At 46.0% G+C, this 18964-nt stretch overlaps 2 protein-coding genes across 2 annotated transcripts; one reads left to right on the top strand and one right to left on the bottom strand.

The window, feature by feature from the left end:
• Positions 1-1001: 1001 nt before the first annotated feature.
• On the bottom strand, positions 1002-4801 carry LOC118780392 (charged multivesicular body protein 4b-like). Its single transcript, XM_036532842.1, has 5 exons — positions 4420-4801; positions 3169-3346; positions 2936-3050; positions 2646-2772; positions 1002-2120 (listed from the first exon to the last, which is right to left on the bottom strand). The coding sequence occupies exons 1-5, from the start codon at positions 4601-4603 to the stop codon at positions 2050-2052; spliced, it is 675 nt and encodes a 224-aa protein (XP_036388735.1). The 5' UTR covers positions 4604-4801; the 3' UTR covers positions 1002-2049.
• A 1310-nt stretch (positions 4802-6111) lies between these two features.
• On the top strand, positions 6112-12448 carry LOC118780391 (vesicle-associated membrane protein-associated protein B-like). Its single transcript, XM_036532841.1, has 6 exons — positions 6112-6359; positions 7599-7751; positions 10100-10203; positions 10978-11058; positions 11696-11869; positions 12115-12448. The coding sequence occupies exons 1-6, from the start codon at positions 6302-6304 to the stop codon at positions 12280-12282; spliced, it is 738 nt and encodes a 245-aa protein (XP_036388734.1). The 5' UTR covers positions 6112-6301; the 3' UTR covers positions 12283-12448.
• Positions 12449-18964: the final 6516 nt, after the last annotated feature.

Here is an 18964-nt window from a genome sequence, read left to right as displayed (position 1 = left end):
GATGGTAAATGCAGAGCTCTGATTCGCTGTTTGTTAGCTTGCTCCACCTCCTTTTCTCTGATGGACCAGTAGGATGACTTGCCTGCTAAATTCGAGGAAGCCTGCCTCAGTGCAGTGCTTCAGGGTTTCATTTCCATCATGAAACACAGGCTTCAATCTAACCATGAGTGTAAGTATTACCATTTTTAGATTCTGATTCATCATGATGAAATGTGTTATTATTGAAAACATATATATAGTACATTTTGCACATATAGTGCAAAATGACATGTAATATATCCAGTAATTATTTACACAAAGTGCTGCAGCAGTTCATTTGAAAACTCATCTAAATGTCACTGTAGTTCTATGAACACTATCACAGCCTTCACATTCACACACACACATACCATCTTCTTGAAATGGGATCATGTCTTTGTTACATAAAAGGTTTCACATAAAATGCCTTCTGTTCAGTTGTCCTTGCTAGTATGTGCACTATTATTTTCAACACCTGACACACTGATGAGACAAGTAACAAAAAATGAATCAAGAAGTTTAATGCTCATTCAAATAATAGTTTCATCTGGATAATTAAAACATACAAATGCATACATGCCACTTCGTGTTACATCTCGCAAATATCAATTTACACTGCAGTCCTATGTAGAAAATGTACAGCATGTTTGTGTAAACTAACAGTTTAATCCTTCAAATTCCAATGCAGTCTGCCAGTCTGAATGTGATACAGCAAATACAAACCTGTAGTTAATACAGCCACAAATCTTTTTCCTTCTCATTATGCAAACTGAGTGGAAAAAATGCTTTTCCCAAAGCAGAGAAACATCCAGATGAACAACTAATGGTCAGATAATCCAGCACAGATGGATGTGGGAGAACCTGGGAGACTGAGAGCCAGTTCAGATTTTTCTCTTTTATGCTGTCAGCGTAACCTGCATGCTTTGCATTGCTTGCTAGTATATACAGGGGACCGCATTAGTGTTGAAGCAAGATGCAAGCAATGCGATAATTTGACAACAGTTTAATTCAGGTGTACCACAGGGACAAGGACAGGAAGTGAGGTATGGAGAGAGAGTTTTGGGAGGTTGCCAAAGACATAAAATAAAATAAGAGACAATTAAACACCTCCAAATGAGTCATGGACACACACAACAGCAAAGATAAGTGCTTTAAAGATGACTGTGGTACATAAATTGATATATATATATTTTTAAATCTTAAACCGGTCAAACAAGAACGTACAGACATAGTCTTAGGGAAAATGATGTGGGGATCATCAAACAGCAGCATGGCATAAAAATAATGTCCAAATTCAGCAAGAACAAAAAGAATAATAATCTTAAATAATTCTAATTCCCTCACTCACATGACTGTAGAAATGTAATCTGAACAAGAACAGTCTTCCCTCCTACCACACCTCCTGCAGTATTTTTGAAAGCTTAATGACAGGAGAGGTATGTGGTCCACATCATGTTCCTGTTACTCACTTCCGGTACATTTTTCTCATTTTCTTTCCCAGCTGTAAAACGTTTCTTTGAATAATACACAAACACTGAACGGAGAACTAAAAGCAAAACGGAAAAATACAGATAAAAGGACTGCTTATCCTCTGGAAAAAATGGACACCTACTTACGTATGCCTTACGCCTTGGAGTCTTGGTCGGCTTATTTTATCACCACCAAAATACATTACATGGAGTTTCTCTCTAAGAGGAAGTGTGTGGGAAGAACAGCAATGGCTTCCAATTATGAGAGAAGGGGCGCAGCGAATGTCGTAGCTTAAGGTTGGATGTAAGGCTGTGGATGTGTCAAGGACATACAGAAACACACGGACGTTTCAGAGGAACAGTATTGAGCTGAGAGGCTTCTTTCTTCCTGTTATTATACAAACCACTGCACCTCTTGTCTGCTTTGGGTTGAAATCCACAGCTACAGGTAGCTGGTTATTCTTTTTTTAGTGTTTTCCTTTTTTGTTTCTTTTGTTTCGTTTTCACAAAAAACAAGCACACCACTCATCAGAAAGTCCTCTCTCTTTCTGCTGCACACAGGCTACATGGCCTCCATGGCCCAACGCTCCAGGTCCTTCATGTCATCTTCATCCTCCTCTTCCTTCTTCTTTGCTGTGAACAGAAATAAGACCCAGGAGGAATTATTAAACTTTGTCCACCTCTACAGACAGGCAATGCGCAGAGGCAATCACTAGACCTGCAGTTTCCTGTGATTACAGGAATCACGGTTAATGCACCTTACTCACTTCGCACAAAGCAGCTGTTTCTGAGCTCTCCCCTGTGCATATGGGACATGTCATGTTCTCAACGTCTTCCACACTTTTAGATGGGAGACGGTGATGCGCATGTATTCATTACAGTGCAAGTGTCCCCGGTGTGATGGTTATACCAGGGAGGTGTATTTTGCACAAAAACCCAAAGAGCAGTTTGAAGCAAAAACTTCACCATGATGCCGTCATTCCACCCATGTTGAGCACACAGCCTTTCCCTGTCTGTTGTTATTCTCTATGTTGTTGCTCACTGCTATTCTGGCAAAAGCGCTAAACAGACCTGATTATGCTCTCCTCATGGTCTCACACGCTGGACAGCCGTGAATACAGGGGTGCTACCGCAGCATGAGCTCCAGGTGGGCTTTACCTGGTCTGGCAGGTAACGATGTGGAGGGCACGCTGGGGAGAGGGACATTCTCTGTGCCGCCGATTTCCAGCAGGTTTTTGTCTAACTCCTCCTGTTCCAGCTCTTCCAGCTCCGCCATGAGTTCATCCTAGAATGAGAAACAGTCAAGCCGCTGTGATTAACATTTGAATAACAGCAGCTTCCAAGTGAGAAGCGCTATGCTAACAAAAATGAGTCTCAACTCTCAACTCAATACACTGGCAGAATGGAAGTGATGTTCTGAGTTTCACTGCTTTAACCCCTCCTCCTACCTCATCAAATTCCTCTCCGAATCCCACAGGCTTTGAGATGGCGTCCGAGATCTCCTGTGCCAGCTCCTGCTGCTCGGTGATGTCCTGCATCAACTCGTCCACCTTATCGATGTCCCTGAAACACGAAGCCCAGGACACATGTGACACGGACTGCGAGGACCGGCAGGAACGCTAATGACAGAGCCGAGTGACACGGGGGGGGGGGGGGGGGGGGGGGGGGATGGGGTGCTCACATGTTTTCGTGGGCCCCCTTCATGGCCTTGGCGGCCAAGCCCATGTTCTTGAGCACCTCGGTGTTGGTGTTGGCATTCTCTAGCGCCTCCCTCTGGAACTCGATGGTGGAGAGCGTGCCGTCGATCTGCGCCAGCTGCTTTTCAAAGCGCTTCTTGCGCTTCAGGGCCTGCAGGGCGGCTATGTGACGCACAGGGCAGAGGGGTGAGAACCACAAGCGCTGCACTAGCTCCTCGGCACAGGGGAAGACTCTGCCTTGCACATACTTCCCCACCATGGAAAGTCACTTTTTGATCATGAACTTAAAACAACATATAGCATAGAATGTCACTGATGATGAGATTTAAAAGGTGCAGCCTTAATGGATATTGTGGCATACAAGGAGATGACAATCCTGGAGCATCAGAGATGTGTCTGGTGTTTGGAGGTTCTCTATGACAGAACCATTCGATCACAGATTTAATAGAACCCAAAGGACAGGGCATTATAGCTGCAAGAAGGAAAGGGCACTGTTCACTGTTCAGAACTGCAAGTAAGAGCATTTTCGCCATCTAGTGGTGGAATACGGTATTCTGACTATGAGGTGGGAGCCACTCACGCCTGCATAATGAGGGACATTAACTTATCCTTTCTGGAGCTGCTTCCTCCAGTTCCAACCACAAACTACCATGCTTCAATGATTCAGAGGTACACATTTAAATGCTATTCAAGGAAACGTATGCCATTTTCATTGCTTTGTGCCGTAAGTCATTTTCTTGTGTGGTAGCTGGGTAACATTTGACGAAAGTTTGATGGAAAGTCATATTTTTCTCGCATACCAGGCAGTGATCGATCAATAATTGTAGTCTAACTTGTTTCCATTATTATGACAGTGATGATCGTTTACAGGCTAACAGGTATCTTGTTGTACAAGTAAGCTAAACGGTTAACTTTAGCTATTTTGTTTCATTATTTTAGCAACGCAAAACATTTTTGCCGATACTCTTTTTTAAGGCAACCAACTCTTAAAGACTGTCACTGCATAGCCCTCTGTCACGAAAGCGTAGTTAGCGATCCGTTAGCGTTAGCTAGCTAGCTTTTATCACCTGCTGTATAACGGTACTGTATGCTGCATAAATATAAGTTGGCTAACGTTACTTAGCTGGCATGCTAGCCAGCCTTTCCTGTCCAGCTATGCACCTAACGTTAGCGAGCTAGTGCAACCTGCGCTGCCGTTATATAGGAGGTGCATCCGTGGTTGTCTGAGGTCTCACCTCTTTTGTTTTTGGTGCCGTTCCTCTTTGCGGTGAGTAGCTCCTCGTCGATCTTTTTCTCTAAATATTCCTGTTTCTTGGTCAGCATCTCCTCCGTCTCCCGCAGCCGCTGGATCGCCTCCTGTGGGCTCGGGGCTTTCCCCCCTTTCCCCCCGCTGCCGAACAACTTTCCGAACAAAGACATTCTGACACCGGCAGATTTCCCTCTAACACTAAATAATACGCTCTAATAGCCTTTACTATACGACTTAAAGGGTATAGGTGAAAAGCTACTTATTTATCGCGTCTCATGGACTCCCTGCGTTGTCACCCTGTCCTGGCCTCAGTTGTTGATATTTCCTGCTCCACCAGGCCCCATGATGTCATCACGTCACTAGGGGGTGATGTCACTAGAGGGTGGAGTCATGCTCGTGTTCCTGTTTCTCTGATGGATTTGTGAGTAGAGTCCAACAATCTGGATACACACAGCACCACCTGCTGGCGTGGATGACTCTATCGTTGTAACCCCGTCACATACAGAAGTTGCGAGAGCAGTTTATGGACGTCCTGGTGACCGAAGGGTGAGCCACACCCACGACGTAAGAAAAGTTTTTACCTCCTATCTTAAAAGCCCGAGCCAAATCTCCTACAGTGTGGGACAATAAAGTGAATCTTGATCTTGATCTTCAATATTGATTGTTTGCTTTGCTTTGGCTACGCACCGCTGCAAAACGCGAATGCACGTGCATACACGCTTCTCAGCAACAAACTTTTTTTTTTGTTTTTTTAAACATAAACACGAAATCAGATCACAGTTTATTCCAGAACAAGGTGGTGTCATATCTGTATTTATTTAAAATAGAAAAAATATATTCCGACATTATATTAGTCCTCAGTTAATGCTTGAACCATGTCCACAGTCTTTGATTTACTTAATCTGTATTGCCACATCCAGCTGTATAAATGGATGATATGTAAACTAGGTCAACAGGTCTTGTTTTCTTTAATGGTTTAATGTACTTGTGTCTCTACCAGCTAGCTTGTACCTTGTCTGGCCACCTGTTGAAACTTGGTCATTCAGCGCTTACATTATTGTGCCGCCTTGTATGGCTTTCGCTTTTGTTGTACTCTGCCTCACTTGTAAGTCACTTTGGATAAAAGCGCCTGCCAAATGAATAAATGTAATGTAATATAATGTAAATGTAATAGGTCTGGATAAGAGCGTCTGCTAAGCAAATCATTCAATATAAGCTTATATATGGCTGACATATCTTCTGACAGTTTGCATGATGGAAACCCAAAAATCATTTCAGGCAAAAATCTATTTGTTTGACTCTTTAGCAAGTTGATGTCTGAGAAGTTAGCCGCACTTTAAACAGGTTTCCTGCAATGCCCGTCTAAAAACGTCATGTGCTGACCTACAACAGACAACAGACTTTTATATGGACACGAAGGACCTCATAACAAACCGTCGTAGTAATTTATTGTATGTAAATAATAATACTTATATACACGGTTTACCACTCTCTGCGATTTCAATTACTGAAAAGGCTTCGTGCAGCTGTAATTTCACTCTGAGACACATCTGTATTGGTTTTTGGTCTGCCTGTCTGTCTCATGCTTTCTGGGCTTCCGTGCGTGACCGGCAGACGCCTGACAGGCGCGGCCCCCCGACAGGCGCGGCCCCGATGTGACGTCACCGAGAGCCTCGTTCTGATCTCCTTCCTGCTTCGTCACAGCTGCTAGCGCTGCTCAAGTCGCGCCTTCCCTGCTAGTTAGCTAGCTAGCCAGCTAGATTTTTCCACTGACCCAGAGACTGGATCATCATATATATTGCAGTAACATTTGTAGAGACAACTCAGTGAGCCTTTGCAGTCTGAAAAAGCACTAGAACCGCCGGGACATGGCCAGACAAGAGCAAGTCCTCCTGCTGGATCCGCCACATGAGCTGAAATTCCGGGGTAGGTGTAAGGGGGGTGGCCCCGATCTGCGAGTCTCCAGGCTTTAGGCTGACAAAAAGAGGCTGCATTTGTCAGCCGGGCAGTTTCCATTAGATCGTAGCTTGCAAACCGATGCGGAAGGGGCTTCTTTGTGATTGTTACATGGTATAAATGTTGCAGGGTAGTTTCCCCAGCCTTCTGCATTTCCCTCGCTGCTGTAGCGTATAGAGAAACAGGCCCCGGTCATCCGTGTGCTCTCCTCCTTGGCCGGGGCTGCAGTATTAGCTAGCCTCTTAGCCGGCTAGCTCCATGATGCGGCCTAACGAGCTGGGGGTATTCGAAGCGAGCTTGCCAGCGACAGCCGGTGACACACTGACGGAACGCGGCTCTGTATGTGTTGTTCCCCCACCCCTCAATCAACGACTCGGTGAAATATCCCGTCACTGAAGCTGAATGTGTTCTGAAAGCCATTAAGATGCATACGCATTTAAACCTTCCTGCGTTGCCAGTCCCCCCGGACAGTATTCCGACGTTATATCTGGGTAGCTGTAGATAGCTTAGCGGTAGCAGGAGCGGGACCCGCTGCAGCGCATCTGCCCCCGGGGCCGCCGGATGCCCGGGTGGAGCAGCTGCAGCCGAGGCATGCTGTGCGTCCTCACCCATGCCATCTCTGCACATCTGCGCCTGTGTGCTGGAGCTGCAGGGTCGCAGCAGATAAATCAGCTCTGGGTGGCTATGGGTGCTATGACATCGCGTCTTTGTTAGTCGGGATGGTTAAAACGCAGCTTCGATAGCCGGGTAGGCCAGCTACAGTATGTGCTTTTGGAAATGACATTTTGAATAGGCTCCGTTTTGGCTGGCCCCTGTTTAATTCTTAATCCGCACGTCGCTGGATGCCAGTCTCGGTACCAAACAGGCCCTTCTCTGCTGCGTGATTACAGATGGCTCTGGTTCTATTGCTCGGACCTGTGAAGCACCTCAGACGTTATTAATTATTCTGGACTCAGCACTGCAGTGTGCAGTGAAACTGCCATGATGAAAACTCAGATACTGTTGTTTCGGCGCTATTTGAGAGTTAATAATGCAAATGGTAAAATGACGAATCAGCATAGCCTGAAATGTAATTCGTAATCAGTTGTGATTCTCTTAACACTGATGAGTTAACTCCACGGGTGAGTATGTGCTGGTGTCTGAGTGAGTGTACAGTACTGATACAGGGTTATTCCCCATTCATCAGGCTGGTGTCTTTGTCTCCCCCAGGTCCTTTCACAGATGTGGTGACCACCACGCTGAAGCTTGCCAACCCCACAGATAGGAACGTGTGTTTCAAAGTGAAGACTACAGCGCCGCGACGGTACTGTGTCAGGCCAAACAGCGGCGTGATCGACGCGGGAACCTCTATCAATGTGTCCGGTACGCTGTCACAGGAGGGAGTCCCAGCCCTGAGAGCACGCCTGGTCAGGGAGAGAGAGACTCACAGAGAGAGAGACTCACAGACACAGTGAGAGACAGACTGATGGACAACAAGCAGGAGAGTAACAGATTGACAGAGACGCACAGAATGACAGGCAGAGAGGAAGAGATGGACGGAGTGACAGGAAGAGAAGGAGACTAAGATAGAGGGAAGTGGTAGTGCAGGTTGTTGAGGACAGTACTAAAGGTAGGTTCAGAACATGAGCAGAGCCTGTTCTCTAGATCCAGTGTGTTGAATCTGCAACAACAGGTGGTTAAGGGTTCCCAGCCGGTGCGCTGATCAGAGGGTGAGGGTGTGGAATGTCACCTGTTCCATGGGAAGCATGCGGTGCAGGGCAATGCAGACAGGTAGCCGCAGGGCTTTACACCTGCGGCAGCCTTTGTTCTGTGCGAATGAACAATGGCGAGCTTTCGCACTGACGGGAAGGAGGAAGAGGCTGTGGGAGGATTCAGAGAGAGGTCAGTAAAGCCCCAGCCCTGGGGCTTCGAGAGGGAGTTCCACATCAGCGGTTCCTCTCTCCTCTCAGCCTGAGGTGTGTCCTCAGTTCACGGTTCCTCCTCACACAGCCTCGGTGAGGTCACAGGAGTAATGCGTGCAGGGGGGTCATCTCCACAGGTTCTAAAACTGTAATGAAGTTTCTCAGGCTTGACAGCCATCAGGTGTGACCATCAGTGCAGATGCCTAATTGTACACAGTGGTAACACTGGCAGTGCCTGTATTATTGAATGTCTGCTGCAAGGTTTGAACCGCAGCCCTCCCTATGGGCGTGGCACAGTGAGAGCTGTGATTGGCTCACTGAGGTAAAGACCAGGGCTCCCAGCTGAGGGAACGAATCAGACTCTTTCTGTCCATGACCTGCCTTCTCTGCTGTCCTTTTAAGTCTGAGTCATGCTCAACATGCATAGATTCAGATTGTGTTGCTTGCCGACCTCACCTTTCAAACAGGCACACAGTGGCATTGTGGGCTGTGTCCACACAGAGTCCATACCAGCACTTCATCCACATCCACACAGCTCCACGCATTGGAGTCCATTAATCAGTCCAATGCATACAGAGTAAAACTTAAAAACAGTTACAGACAAAGTACAGTTCAGTGGTTATTTGGCTATTTGATATTTACCATTTCTGAAACTTCAGTACTTTAAATAGGTCTGTTGTAATCATGCATTCCTTCTCTAGTAGCAAGCGTGGTTATGTACATTTACACGTTTGAAGTACTGCCACCACATTTTCAGATACTGCCCCCTCAGTGTAGGATGTGGTACTGCACCTCCCGGTCTGGTTTGGCTGCAGAATGAGGCAGACGCATTCTCCCATAGTCTGGCGTGAAAACGTCACTGCTGTGGCTTGCTGTGAACAGCGTGCTCTGAGCGGCGTGCTGGGGCTGGGCGCGGTGGGCATATTGCATTTCCCGGCTCAGCTGTGAACACTATTTACCGCCCGGAGCTCCGCTTACCGCCGCCCAGATCGGGTGTCAGCGCCACAGCTCAGGGGACAAAGGGCCCCATCAGTCATTGGCCTCCCTGACAGCAGCCCCCCCCCCCCTTTCCCCGCCCCCCCTGCTCCCCCCCACCCCGCCGTCTGCCTCGGCTGTTTGCTCTCATCGTATGTTTTGTTACGTGGCGCCTTTTGAATTGTTAACGTGTCTGAAATCCCGGAGTGTTAGCGTATCAGTCGTGTAAACACTGTGTGGTTGTCGCACGTTGTCCTTTTCTGTGGATGGTAATCAATCAGAGTTTAAGAGCCTTGATTGGGAAGGATCAGCTAATCACACATGAAGGAATAACTCCACTGTGCTGTACAGTACACAGGCATTACAGCAAATGGAAATAGGGTCAACGTTGTCATTACTAATAAAAGAACTGCATGAAAGCAAAATACTGAATACTACAAAAGGAAGAAATATTGCCAGTTGTTTTGCCATGAAAGAGCAAGCATGGAGTTTCAGTCTGTAGCTGAGAGAGTGTAGAGGGTAGAGGTTAATTTCAGATAGACGTGCTGTCCTAGGCAGTCCAGAGAAAGACAGAGACATGTTTCATGTTAGCAGAACCCAAGGCCTCATATTTTTTGTGCTTCTGTGTTGAATAATTGTAGCTCACGCTTCAGAGACTCGGCAAAGGCAGACCTGCTCAGACACGTTTGAAAGTAAAAGGGTTATAAAGGGGTTAAAAAGGGTTAACGTTCAGGAGGAGGCTGCAAGTGGACAAAAGAGCCAGTGGGAAAAGGACCAGGTCATGTGACGGGGGACATGAGGCAGCCGTGTAACACTGCACCTGCTCTCTCCCAGTGATGCTGCAGCCGTTTGACTACGACCCCAACGAGAAGAGCAAACACAAGTTCATGGTGCAGTCCATGCTGGCGCCAAACGACATGACGGACATGGAGGCCGTGGTGAGTGCTCTCCCGCCCTGCTCTCCCGCCCTGCTCTTTTGACCTGCCCATCAGCCCTTTTACACAGCTGGATCTGTAGCGTAGAATCTTGGGGTAAGTGGGAGGAGTCTGGCTGCAGGCCAGAGCCAGAGCCTTCAGCTGGAGCTGCTTGCTGTAGAACTCCAGCTTGAGGTTCCTTTAAATGGCTCATGTTCAGATCAGTGCAACACCCATAACCCCGCGACACAGGAAGTTGAAACGGAATAAATTACATCACAAAGTGAATAAATGGGATTCTGTGAAATGGATGCTTTTATAATCAGTTAGTTGGGTCAGTGTTACGCTCTTGTTACATTGAGTGGGTTTGTGTAATTTATACTTGTGTTTTGTACCCCCTAAGTGGCAGCAGATAAACTGATTCCTAATAAACTGGTCATGAAATAACTTGAACTTAAAGTGCGTATTACAGAAATAGTTTTATTTAAATTGATTTCAATTCATTAAATTAATATTTAAATCAAGTGTCAAGATTTTATACTTCATAAGACTGTGTGTTACTTGTGTTGCTAGGAAGAACATGCGCTGTCAGTTAATTAAAATTTTCCCAATGCATGCATGAAAAACCAGCAGTCTGAAACACTGGCGTTTGCACCGGCTTTGGCAGCTCTATTTGCGTGGTCGCTGGTGGATATGGGTGTTGGCCCAGAACATCAGGGTCAGCGAACTGATAATTGTGATGTCACAGCTGTGATGCGGGTTATGATGTCACCGCTGCTCTGGTCCTTCACTCTGCAGTGGAAGGAGGTGAAGCCGGAGGAGCTGATGGACACCAAGCTGAGGTGTGTCTTTGAGATGCCCTCGGAGAACGAGAAAACGGTGAGCCACGCCCCGTCGTGGAGGTCCCCCAATCACACGCCCGTCTTTCATCACTGCATTGCATTTCCGTCAGCCAATCAGCTTTTACTTGGTTTAGAGACCAATTAGATCACCACAGAGCACTGTTTCCAGAGGGAATTAAAAACAGAAAAACCCAAAGTGAGATGGAATAGGGAAAAACATGACATTGCGGTAGCTCAGGACCCACAATGCTCCCTCAAGCCATTTGTGTATTTTTCAGTTCCCATTTTAATACAATGATGTGAATCCTTTGGACGGCTCATTTGTAAGGACAACACAGACTCTCAGAACGATGAGCTCAGTCAGTCTGTTTGCTTAGCAGATGCTCGGATCCACAGTTACCAACAAACCATCCATTTATACGGATGGACCATGTACCATTTTTAAGGATACAGTAGCAATACTCCACACAGGAATCAAACCGCAGTCTTTGGGTTATAAGACCTGATCCTTGTCACTACAACACACAGGACACATAAAGTGTTACTTACTACAGAGTAGTCAAGCTCTTCACTGAGAGAGACCATCAGTCTAGAGCGTCTGTACGTCAAGTTGCTCATCTCCCAGCGACTCACATAAATCTTGTATTGTTTTGTTCTTTGTACATCGGCTGCAGCACGACATTGAAACCAACAAAGTCCATGCCGCCAGCGTGCTGAAGTCCGAGTCGGCGTCGCTGAAGTCGGCCAGCTCGTCGCTGGACGACTCGGAGGTGAAGAAGATCATGGAGGAGTTCAAGCGCCTGCAGACAGAGGTGCAGCGACTGCGAGAGGAGAACAAGCAGATGAGGGTGAGCACAGCTCCCTACCTCACTGGGACGGGCTCGCCCAGTTCTCTGGGCCTGCTTGCAGCCCATCCAGGTTACTAAAGGAGCTGTGAATCTGCGCAGAAGGTTTCACAGTGGACAGGAACTGGATGCGCTGAACACTGCGCTCTCTCACTCCCTCCCTCTCCCTCTCCCTCTCTCACTCCCTCCCTCTCCCTCTCCCTCTCACTCTCTCACTCTCTCTCTCACTCTCTCTCGCCCCCACACAGGAAGATGACGGACTCCGCATGAGGAAGAGTGCCCTAATGTCCTCACAGCCCGCCTCCTCCTCTTCCTCAGTCTCTGTGATGAGGGATGAAGGTCCCGGCACTAGGATCCTGGCGCTGTCTGTGCTGTTCTTCGTAATCGGCGTGATCATCGGGAAGCTGCTCTTGTAAGAGACGGACGACGACAGCATGTTTTTCGCGGATGAAACGGGAGAGAGGGAAAAGGAATGCTTCTGGAGATTTGATCAGAATGCCGTATCGTATGGATCCAATCTGAATAGCGAAATTGTGTAAAACTAATAAAAAAAGAAGGTAGTCCATTATGTAACAAAAAAAAGAAAAAAAAAGTCACAGGTCTTGCCTTTTAATCGTTATCATTCTGTTACCCTCCACCGTCCCGCCTCCAGCTGCACAGGTCATGAGTTGGGGGTGTAACAAATCTGTACAGTCAGAGAAATCCAGTCATTCTCATAATGTTAAAGAAAGCAAATGCTTTTCTAACAATGGAGAAATAATGTGACTGACTCCAATGTTGAAATGGCGTTGTGTCAATGTTGTTTTAATCACTTTTTTGTTTTGTCTTTTGTTTTTTTTGGAGGAGGCTGGTGCAGTCTCTTTAATAGTAGGATAACTCTAAAATGGGGGATGGTCAAGATGCAGTAGGAGAGCCCCCTGGTGGAGGGAGGGCAAACTGCTGGAATCAGTGGCTTAGCGCAGTACAATGCAAGTCCTCCTGTGATCTTGTGTCTGATAAGACAAATATGTCTGATACTGCAGCCTCTGAATCTGTTTCCTCTCCCCCCTCAAGCATAAAAATGAGTCCTCCATGAAAAAAAAACTGATGGATTTTTTTTTCTTTTGAAGAATGCTTTCAACATTGCAATAACTCCATTTTTAGGGCTTTTCATTGCAGGATTGCACAACTGTTTAATTATTGCTAGAATTCTTGTGATTTTTTTTTTGTTTTTGATTTGCGCAGAGAGATTAGTGATATGGCTTTGAAACCACCAAGCTCCACAGTGATTAAAGACCGTGAAGTATTGGCAAATTAACAGTTTCCAAAAACAAGCCAGGAAATAAGCCTCTTGTTGTCTGATTTGTACCAGTGGGGGTAGGAAGGGAGTGTTACGAAACCATTTTCTGTGTGTTCCAGGAGAGCAGTGCTGTCATGAACCCCATAAAGGATTGAGCTTCCATGTCAATCACCTGACTCATGTAAACCAATCAAAAGATTTTGCTGTTCATAAAAAAATCACCCATTGGAGGGTTAATGCGCTAAAATTCTGTTGTTCCAATTGGCACATTGTTCCGAAAGAGGAAAAATGGCAGGGTGGTTGTTTTGAAGGCAAACAGCAGCCAGTCTCTTCATGAGATCACTGGTCATCAGGCAAATGGAAAGCTGTGATTGGCTTCTCATGTTGAGGCATACTTATAAAAGGTCAGAGGTCGTCTTTTGTCTATAAGTGGATGAGGAGTCCAGTTCTGTGAAGACGGTTTGAGAAGGCATATGGTTTAGAGTCCCATGATGGTATACGTATGGTTTTATATTTCATATATCAGTGTGACGACATAAGTCATCTATGTTAGTTTTCAGCCAGATTCATCTTTATAGCCACCTGTATTGTCATGTTGACCATTGTAATGCACTCTGTACAAATCAACTTTTTCCTCATATACAGTATCCAGGTGTATTGAGGTGTTGACATATTCTGGATAGCTTAGACTTCTTTGTGTGAGATAACAGCAACAAAAACCTAAATACAAATAAACCCGTCTTCTACAAAAAAGGGACCATTCTGTGACTAGATTTAGGTTCAGTATTTTTTTTGGGTCTTGGCAATAATCAAATCCTGTCTAAGACACACACACCACTCATTTTAAATGTTTTAATTGTTTTTTTTTGCATATCCTGGTGTAAGTGGTATAACATGCTAATAGGTGGATCAGAGTAAGAAGGTCTTTGACCTGATCTGGTGTTGATGGGAGGAAACTGACAGATTGGCAAGGGGCATGCACTTTGTGGGGGGTTGCTCTCTGAGGGGGAGGGGTCAGAGACACTAAGAGCCCTAGCTTTTTAGTGACTACCACCATGACTTTACCACACCCCCTGTGGCAACTATTTTCTGTGTAAATAAACGGTAAGAAATTAATATCTGTAGTGAATCAGTTAACCATGTTGGGACTGCATCGCATCGAAATGAATTCGGTAAATAAAGACCCAACCTCACCTCTTTGTGGGCAGTCCTTCCTTCTTTGTTGCTATGGTTATTTCGCTTATCCTCCTCTGAGATCTCTAGCTGCGTCTGTGGCAGGTCCAGCCGGTTCTCTTCAGGTAAGTCCTCCTCTGTACCTCCACAAACACGTCAGCCACACTCACCAGGTGTGTGCAGGGCATGCGTGGTTATTTAGCCTTACTGATATCTGATGGTGACTGTGCATTTATCTAGGCGAACTATGCCTAGATATCCACTGTTTGCAGTGATGTATTGGTTGGTAACTGTTTGATGTAGTGAGACTGTACCTTCATTCCTCACATGTTTTTTGTTTGTTTTGTTACAACTTTGAGATCACATGTACTGGCCTTTGATTGGCCAAAAGCTTTACATAATGAACATAATGACCAGTTGCGTAAGTGTGTGCTGTCGGCAACTCACCAGTGCCTGGAGTCAGTCCACCTCAGGAATGTTGAACAGTGTTTCACAGCACCGCTTATCTAAAGCGAAAGTTTGAGGACCGCATTTGGGCAAGCATTGGACTTCACTTCCCATCAGCCCCTCTGGCAAATGTTGTGCATCATTTCACCTGCTGAGCTCAGCCCAGATGCCACTCCCTACTCTCCACTGAGGCACTTTCATGTATTTAATTCCATCTGTCACCCTCAGTGTGTGGGAGGGTGGGTGTAGGTTAACATATCCTGCCGCTTGTTCTCCAGCTAATTCTCAACACCGAAGTACTTGCAGCAAACATGTGCCCAGTGGCATTAGAAGGAGTGGACAGATACTCTCGCAGGAAGTGGTTCCCACCACCCATTGTTTCACCTCAGATGTACTTCCTGTGTGAGTGATCATGTGCTGTCAATCACTGCCATTAATGAACCAATGGAAAAAAAAACCCTTTCTCCCTGTAGTGAAGGGGCGAGAGCAGTCACCCCACTCAGCCTTGAACCTGGGTCTACGGGGTACCAAACTGCAGCTTTGACCGCAACACCAAAGAGCCAGGCTCACCCGGGTGGGGTGACTGCTCTTGCCCTTTGCTACAAATGGTGTTAGAGTGGAATGGCTTGCTGTGAGGCCATCGGAGGCATGTCCAGTGTGTGAGCCGTATGAGGGACCCCAGAGATAGGTGAAGCACTGGTGAGTGGGGCACCCTGGGATGGGAGAAATACGGCAAGAGAATGCGTGAGGGACGCCATGGTGCGTGAAGCGCATGGGCGCGCTTCCTGAAGGGGAGGACAGTGTGACAGTGTGCTGTTACTACGGTTGAGTATGATGCGCTCTGACTGCCATACCAACGAGCCTAGCTTTGGTGTCACGGTCAAAGCTGCAGTTTGGTACCCTATAGACCTGGGTTTGAGGCCAGGTGGGGTGACTGCTCTCGCCCTTTGCTACACTCCCTATCGCAAATGACAGACCTTGAATGTACAAGTCACTGAAATGGCATGACAGCTTTTAGGGTATTGTGAAACCTCACAACACACGCCCCTGTCTTTAGTTATTACAAAGTTGGTGCCCCTGAGGACCAGAACTAAGAAAGAACCCTTCCTTACCATCCTCACCACCTCTCCTTGATCAGAACAGTGGAAAGTACCAACCCCACACAGCCCAGCAGCCATTGGTTCAGGGTTACCATTCCACCCTCCAATAGCTATTCCTCAGTTTTATATATATATATATATATATATATATATATATATATATCAGGGGCAAGTAAATGACACTAAATGTTATTACTACACACAGATCATCAGGAGGAAACTGTTCTTTGGTATTTCAAGAAGGGATACACATATAACACAATCTCTGCAGGACAAATGTGACACAGATGCAATGTGGCAACGATACCAAAACCTGCACTTTTTCTGTCAGTGCCGAAGTTACTGCCTCACAAGCTGTGGGCACCCGTTAGTGTTCTCATCTGGTGTAGAGGTTTTTTTAAAAAAAAAAAACAATTTAAAGGTTTAAAAAACAGCTGTTTCTGTTCTTATTTTAGTGGTGCTGCCAGCAACCCCTATTTGCGGCCAAAAAAAGGTTTTCTTAATGTAATAGTAATGATGTAAATTAACAGCATGTAGCTACTCGATAATGTGCATGTAAACTTAGGTTTTCAGTGACTCACCATACAATTCTGGATTGTTTTTAGTGACCCATGTAGCCAAGTCTGCCTCTTTTTTTCCAAGTTTTTAAACAATCCACAATGTAGTTAGTAGAAGTCCTTCAACAGTCCACACACAATGGACACTGATAACTGGGAGCTGATAACGGTAGCAGCAAAAAAAATGTGTGCCACGCATGTACAAGACTCATACAATCAGTGCAAGAATGACAATCATAAAATGTAATGTAGTCCCTATATTTGTGCACTTAACTGCAAAATGACCCCAGAGTTTTTATTTACTCAGTTGGAAAAACTGGCCAAGGTCAGTGATGACCTCATAGCAGCGAGGACAGTGAGCAGCACTGAGACTTGCGGAGATAAAATGGCAAGTCTGAGTCTCCACTACAGTGCTCCAGCGGAAACTCTTCCAAACTGTATGCATTGATGGCACTAAAAAATGGGTTTGCATAATCCTGGGGAACAACACACAGACTCTCTCTGCATTTTCCTGATTAATTTAACACCCTGTCCCTTTCCTGCAAACGGACAGCCCGGGGCTGCCCCACACAATCAGGCAGCTGTAATGTAATCCCCAAATTTGTACAAAGTGCCCTGGGGAGTCTGCCAGAGATCTGGAAAACATAACGGGCTTCAGAAACACTCCAGGTAGAACCACACAGCCAGGCAGTTTCAGAGCTAAAATTAGCACTCAGTTCTTACAAGAGCAAAGCCACCCAACTCGAACTAAACCAGCAGTAGTGCAGTTCACCTGCCCGACACATCACTGTTCAACAGCTGTTACCAGGTGAAACCTGCAGGTGCTCTGAAGAACTGTACTTTAGCAGTGTAAAGGAATTGGGCCGTTAGCCAGAAGGTTGTATGTTCAAATCCCTGGGTCCCTCTGTTGCATCCCTTGTGTACATCTGTCTCCCTGAACAGCTTCAGTTTGCACTTAGCTGTAAGAATGGATCATATGTAAGACCTAAACCATCTTCTTGCTCTTAACTGCTGCTGGGGGAAAAAAAGTGTCAGCAAGGCAACTAATGAGAACATCTGTTTAAACATTATGCCCCATTCAGTTCGGTTCCAACCAAGTTATTAAGCTGCAGGACATGGTGCTGTGAATGGGATCCAATACGCAACAGAACTGCAAAGCAGACACGGCCGACTAGGTTCTGATCAGATGAGTGATCCGATTATTGGTGTGTGTGAGAGAGAGAGAGGGGGAGGGGGAGGGGGGTGGGGGTGGGGGTGGTGGTGGGGGGGGGGGGGGGGGCAGAGTGTCTGTGAAGAGAAGGGCTGAAGGCAGGGCTCTGGCACTGCCACACCAGGAATGACCCAAACACTAATACACTTTTTTCTTTTTTTTTTTTTCTTTAGCAAAAAAATTTGGTTTATGTAGAAACAAGCAATGTTTTTGCATTTGGATATTTTTTCCTCTCCTTTTAAGAGTTAAAGCTAAAAATGAAATCAATCACAACCACCCACCCCTCCAAAAATGTAGGCAGACGCTGGTGACAAAAAAAGACCTTACTTAAAGGATTTAAGTTATCACTCATATATGTGTGTGTATACATACATATATACATACATATATACATACACACACTCTATACATATATACTATATATAGTGTACAATTGTGTCAGGATTCTTTGTTTTTACTAAAAAGCAGTCTTTTTAATCCATATACATCTATATACAATGTATATGGATGAAAAATATATATACATAATCAGAGAAAAATAAAAATCAATGGACGAACAAACAATCAGGGGGCGGGGGAGGGGGAATCCTCAGATACGGACGGCAGCCCCTCCCACCGCAGGGGTGGGGTCAGGTTGTTGGGGGTGGGGTTAGGGCGGCTGGGGGCGGGGTCAGGGAGGCTGGTCTGTACAGCGCAGTAAAACATACCTCACATCTTAGATCATTTTACACGTACAGTCGTGATCAAGGCACAGGGATCGTCTACAAGTTCTTCTTTTTTTCCAATAAAGTTGTACAAAATAATACATTTTACAGTCTGTACAAGAACAAGAGTCCAGCAGTAAGGGCAGACACATGGGTAAGTCAGGGCGGGGCCAGAGGGGGAGTGGGAGGGGCCAGGGGCGGTGCTTGGTGTCTCCGTTTGCGTCTCGCGTTTTGCTTCTTACAATAGTTTTTATTTCATTATTCTTCTTTGTCTTCTTTCTTGATTAAGACTGGCCCACCCCTGCCCCAAAACAAAACAAAAAAAAAAAACAGGAGAATAAAGACATGGTGAGGAAAGGGGCAGGGAAGAGAGGACAGGAGATCACACACACAGTATGAAAAGTAAAAACGACGCGGTTGAGGAGGTAAAGACGTGGCCCGGGGAGTACAGACGCAGAAAGATGGAGGTCAGATAGAGAGTGGGGGGAGGGGAGAGGAGAGGGGAGGGGCAGGGTCAGGAGGAGCAGAAGACGCAAGCTGAATGGGTGCATGATGGGATATCGCAAAACAGTCTGCACTGACAAAAACAGAAGAGTTGACTCGTTATTACAGGATTTTTATAATTATA

This window comes from Megalops cyprinoides, chromosome 7 (genome assembly GCF_013368585.1).
Source record: "Megalops cyprinoides isolate fMegCyp1 chromosome 7, fMegCyp1.pri, whole genome shotgun sequence".
Taxonomy (NCBI): domain Eukaryota; kingdom Metazoa; phylum Chordata; class Actinopteri; order Elopiformes; family Megalopidae; genus Megalops; species Megalops cyprinoides.
This window is presented reverse-complemented; position numbering and strand designations above follow the sequence as displayed.